At 50.2% G+C, this 6,000-nt stretch overlaps 1 protein-coding gene across 1 annotated transcript in view; it reads right to left on the reverse strand.

Moving 5' to 3' along the window:
• Positions 1-1,627, reverse strand: part of Cnpy1 (canopy FGF signaling regulator 1) — a 53,721-nt gene extending 52,094 nt beyond the window's left edge. Inside the window, exon 1 of the mRNA XM_051152215.1 lies at positions 1,426-1,627. Coding sequence (XP_051008172.1) covers positions 1,426-1,528 — 103 coding nt within the window. The 5' untranslated portion in view covers positions 1,529-1,627. The remainder of the gene's footprint in view (positions 1-1,425) is intronic.
• Positions 1,628-6,000: the final 4,373 nt, after the last annotated feature.

The raw sequence follows: 6,000 nt of genomic DNA on the forward strand, positions 1-6,000 counted from the left end.
TAGATAGCACAAGATGGAGTGAGAGGAAGCAACAGGGGTTTTTACTGTACCCCCTAATCTTCCCAGTTCATGCCTCATCTTGCCAGCCCCAAGGGTCCCTGTTCTCTGTGCCAGCTGCTCCTGGCACAACCTCTCGCCCTCTGTAAGATCTGGAAACTGGAGCTCCAGGCTTCCTCAGGCAGCCACCTTTATAGGAATACTCCCTCTCAGGCAGCTGGTCCTCAGCCTGCCCCTCCTCCCTCCCATGGGCACCAGCCAGTCCCCTGGGCTGGGCCTCCTATTTGCATAAAAGCAGAAGGCTCATGAAATCAAGAGTAAAGAAACACATCCAATGTGGGGTCAGTGCACAGGAAGGCCTGTGGGAGGTGGTGGGATCTCCACTTCAACTCTGATGGCCTCCACTCAGTGGTGGGCTGCTGTGACGGGAGGGGGAGGCTCAGCTGAGACAGAATGAGAGGATGGCTCTGGAGAAGAGTGCAACCCACACTCCTCCTCCTTACCACCCTTCAGCACTTCACCTCAACCTCATCCCACCCCACACCTGATCCAGCTCCCACTGGAGAGATGGTTCTCAACCTGTGGGTCACGACTCCTTTGCCAACTATTTCAAAAGGTATTTAATGATGATTCGTAAAAGTAGCAAAATTACAGCTGTGAAGTAGCAATGAAAATAATTTAATAATTTTCTGGTTGTGGGTTGGGGGTGTCACCACAGCACAGGGAGCTGTATTAAAGGGTAGCAGTGTTGGGAAGGTTGAGGACCACTAGGATGGACAGTCCTCTTAGACTCTGCTCCTCTCTTAACCTCTCTCAGCCCCCTGTGCCCACTTGGTGCTTTTGCAGCCGTCACAGTCATGGTCCCAGAGCTGGCACCATACAGGGGAACAGCTTTAATGTCTCAGAAAGGGACAGCCTGACCAAGCTGCCCCAAACCCAAGTGTCCAGTGGTTAGGTTTCTTGTGAAGACTACAGATGCCCAGAGGCAGACAGACAGCAGAGAGTCCTACTCACGACTCAAGAGTTAATGAAACCAAGGCCAAACTGGACACATCTGGCTGTGCCTCTGTCCTCAAGTTTCTCTCTCCTCTGTACATGGTAGACAGGTACCTGCTTCTGCCTCCAGTCACACTGGGCCTCCAGCCTACCCTAGACAAGGCTGGCAGAGGCGAAGGACCCTCCAGGTCCACACAGAAGCCAAATCAAACCAGCCGAACTGTCAGAACAGCGATGAGCAAGCTCAGCATTCCAAGACTGGGCCAGCAGCCACATAGCAGGAACCCCAGAGAGCTTCTCTTGAGTAGCCAGGGCACAGAAGTGACAAGGAAAGGAAATTGTCCAGTGGCCTGCCTCCCACAGAGTAGGAACAGGCAGTGTCCTCCAGAAGCCTGGGGTTGAGACACCTCCCCCATACACCCCAGCGCTCACCTCCACAACGCACGTTGGGTTCCTCGGAGTCATGAGCCATTGTGGGCCACAGCAGCAGGGCAGGCAGGACCAGCAAAGCCATGGGCAGCAAAGCGAGTCCCATGTCTCTCCGAAGATGCCTGCAGCAGCCACAGGTGCAAGAGCAGAGGAAGGGCACTAAAGGTCTCTTAGCAGCATCAGTTTGAGGAGATCTGTGCTCCGCCCTTCCCACAGGCCTTGCACCTGGCTGGCCCACAGGTGCACTGCAGCTGCCTCCTGTTGGTTACCGGTCCCTGCCCACCCACTTTCATCTGATTCACTGCCCTTGTGCTGACCCCATCCCTGCGCTTAATGCTAGTCCCTACTCACTTCCGTGCTTCCAGCAAGTGCTGCACCCAGCCCAGATTCTCTGCTCCCCTAGATCTTTATTTTAACCCTTCAGTTGCCCCTTCCCTCCCCATCTTGGCCTTCGCTCAATGGTACATCATCCTTCAATTCCCCAACCTTGTCCATATGAGGTCCCAACCTGTCCACCTCAACCTGAAGCCTAAGGCCCCCTTTGCTGAGCTCTGGGTTCCAAGAACAAAGCAAGCATGAAAATCCTTACCCTGTAGGTGAGGTCATGGCCCCTTTGGGCTTCCAGCTGCTCTGGAAAACTGGGGATCTCCATGGAGCATGAGAGACTCTGCAGTGCTTACTACAGCAGCAGGCCTTCTTGCCGAGGAGATCTGTGCTCCGCCCTTCCTACAGGCCTTGCACCTGGCTGGCCCACAGGTGCACTGCAATCTAAGGAATCTAAGCAATCACCCACCTTTCTCCACCCTGTCCACTCTCCTTCCTCCCTTCCCCTAACCCTCCTCCACAACTGTCCTCCCACCCCTCTTCCCTGCAGCTTCTTCTCCTGCTGTTCTGGTCCTCACTCCAGTAGCTCCTAACAGAGGCTGATAAACTACTGTCTTGATAGACTCATTTGAGCGTGTGGCTGGGGATGGAGTTCACGATAGGATGCTCACCTTTCATGCAAGAAGTCCTGGGTTCAATCCCCAGCACTGCAGGCACTGGGCGTGGTGGTGTACACCTGCAACCCAGCACTCAGAAGGTCTGAAACTCAAGATCATCCTCAACTACACATGAGATCCTGTCTCAAAACAACAACAACCCCACCCCCCAAAATACCCAGGCAGCAACCGTGAACCAACACAGCTTCTCCCTGAACCAACACAGCTTCTCCCTGGATCCTGGGGACCAGGGACTAGGCCAGTGTGGGTAAAGCAGAGCTCACTAGAGAGTTCCCTCGCTGCCTGTAGCCCCTCCCCTCCCCCACTGAGACTCTCCCAGCAGGGAGACTCTACTCTTGCTTTCAGGGCAGCTTCATGGGCCTAATGCTCCAGGCGCAAAGAAGGAGCATAGGCCATGCTCCTCGCTCCTTGAATTCTGTGTCCTGGGCTTCCACTGTGTGCCTGGCTAGGGTCACCTGTGCAGCTGGCCTTTAATTCTCCCCCAACTCACAGATGAAACTGAGCCACAGGGAACTTTGTACACACAGTTTTACTTTGTATGGTGGCAGAGTTTCATTTTTTTAACCGTGGTGGCCCTCTGCCAGCTACTTTGCTGCCAGAGGGCCACCAGTGGATGTAAGGAGAAGCTATTGAGTTAAATTAGGGAAGACTGACCCCTTCTTGCTTCCTTTCTGAAAAGTAGATTTGATGGCTGGAATTCCTTCGGGCATCTTTGACCCTGGGAGTCTTGAGAATTTGGAGGTCTTACCTCTAATGACATCATAGAGCTTTTGTTCCAGCCGGTGACTCAGATTTGGACCTTCTCTTAGTAGAAAAATAAAATTGCTTTCTACCTGGCTTGAGCCATTGTCATTTCAGATGTTAGCAGAAGCTGAATGAATTCCCCGCTGAAACCCCAGACTGGTGATTATGTCTGCTCTTAGAGGGTCCACAGCTGATGTGTTAACCCTGAGTTTCCCCTGGGAAGAAGCCTGGAGGCTATGTGAAGAGCCAGACAGTTAGGAGATCAGGCTACAGAGTACCAGGGGACATGACCCCCAGGGGAACAAATGGGCTCATAGCAGACTGACTGAGAGTGTGCTAGCCAGGAGCCTTCCAGGCCTATTCACCTTCAGCTGGGTCCTATGGGCGTCTCTGGATTTCTAACAAGAAGCCAATTTCCTTCTCACTTGCAGAGCCCACCACGAACCTGGTTGTCTTTGGGTTACTGTTGCTGATGAAACACCATGACCAAAAGCAAGTGGAGAGGAAAGGCTTCATTTTGGCGTACACTTCCACATTGTAGTCCATCACTGAAGGAAGTCAGAGCAGGTGCTCAAACAGGGCCGGAACTGGAGGCAGGAGTGCTGCTTACTGGCTCACTCAGTCGGCTTTCTTACAGACCCCAGGACCAACAGCCCAGGGATGGTCCCACCCACATGGACTGGGCCTTCCCACATCAATCACTAACTAAGAAAATGCCGGACAGTCAGATCTTATGAAGGCATTTTCTCAGTTGAGGTTCCCTCCTTTCAGACAGCTCTAGCTATGTCAAACTGACACTGATCCATCCTGGAAAGTTGGATTCCAGGCTCTGTACCCATCTAGGCTCTGGCAGGCCCTCCTCAGTGCCAGGCGTCCAAGGCTGCAGCCTCTGCAGCTTCTGGATCTACACAGGTGCACGAGGAGCAGGAAGAGGAGGAGCAGGAGGAGGAGGAGGAACAGGAGCAGGAGGAGGAGAAGCAAGAGGAGGAGGAGCAGAAGGAGGAGGAGGAGCAGAAGCAGGAGGAGGAGGATGGGGTGTGGTGACAATGATAATGCTGATGGTCCTGATTGCAATGTGACAATGAAAGTGTAAGGAAGATGATGACGATGATGATGATGATGATGATGATGAAGATGATGCAGCCTAACCTTCCCATGGATCAGCTCCTGTTCTCCATGTGCTAATAAAAAGACTTCTCAAAAGCCAGCCTTGGGTCCCAAGGAAGAAAGTCATGTCCCTAAAAAGGGATTAGTCAACAAGGGCACTGATGGGGATATGCCTCTAGTCAGATGGATTCAGAAAAAAAAAGTTACAGAGAATATATATGTGTATATATCATATATATATCAAAGCTCATCCCACACACACACACACATGCATGCACGCACACATGCACACACAGAGCTGTTTGTGCAGCTATAAAGGTAACTATATCTCTCCATGGCTGCAGAGATGGCTCAGTGAGTAAAGCTGGTCGCTGTCAAGCCTAATGACATGAATTTGATGCCGAGACCCACATGACGAAAGGAGAGAGTCAACTCCTATCAGTTGTTCTCTGATCTGGAGAGGCACACGCATGTATACATACATGCACACATAAATAAATGAATGCATGAATAAAGAAATGTATTAGAAATTCTCCAAATGCTCCAGGACCCAAAAGAGAATAGGATGTAACTGAGAACTCTAAATGAGAAGTGTGCGTCCACAGAGTCTTAAATTCGGGCACACTGACTGTGTGTGTAAAAGGCTGTAAAAGGCATTTTTGTAATTCTGACAAATACTGTTGTAACTCTAAAAGTGTTCTCTAAAATGAGCTATACTCAAAACAAAATAAAATCTAGCAACTAAAAGATTGGAATAAAAAAAATCAGCAACATTACAAATTGGGGCGATGGGGCTGAAGAGGACCCTTTGGTTGGGGGATGGGGCTGAAGAGGACCCTTTGGTTGGGGCGATGGGGCTGAAGAGGACCTTTTGGTTGGTTGGTGTGCTTTGTTTTTGCTTTTGTTCCTAGCAGCACGTGGCACCTGAAAACTGCCTATAACTCCAGTTCCAGGGCACTGGATGCTGTGGTAGTTTGAATAAATATGGCTCCCATACATTCGTATATTTGAATGGTTAGTCCCCAGAGAGTGGCACTATTTGAAAGGATTAGAAGCATTAAGAGGTGTGGCCTTGTTGGAGGGGGTAGGCTTTGAGGTTTCAAAAGTTTATGCCAAGCCCATAGTGTCTCTCCCCGCCCCCCTCTCTCTCTCTGCCTCTGTCTCTCTCCCCACAGATGAAGATGTAGAACTCTCAGCTGCTTCTCCAGCACCCTATCTGCCTGTTTGCCTCCAACTTGCCCACCACGCTAATGAACTAATCTCTAAAATTGTAAGCAAGCCCCCAATTAAATATTTTCTTTTAAAAGAGTTACCTTGGAGGTGGTGTTTCTTCACAACAAGAGAACAGTGACTAAGACAGATTCCTTCTTCTGGCCTCGCCAGACACCAGGCAAATACATGGTGTACATACATACATACATACTGTGGACAGAACAACCACATACATAAATAAAATAAAATTTTAAAAAGAAAAGCTGGAACTAAAACATGCAAACACAATAAGATGCCAGGGTGAAAGTGAGCACAGGGTGTGTGGTGTCTCTCTGTGTGTGGAACCAGTATGGGTTCCTAAATGGGTTATATCCAAAAAACCGCTTGTAACACAAGTGCACTTAAGGGGCTGCCCACTGGTTTTGGCTTTTCGAGACAGGATTTCTCTGTGTAACCCTGGCTATCTTGGACTCACTTTTTAGACCAGGCTTATCTTGAACTTACAGAGATCTTC

Source organism: Acomys russatus, chromosome 10 (assembly GCF_903995435.1).
Source record: "Acomys russatus chromosome 10, mAcoRus1.1, whole genome shotgun sequence".
Lineage (NCBI taxonomy): Eukaryota > Metazoa > Chordata > Mammalia > Rodentia > Muridae > Acomys > Acomys russatus.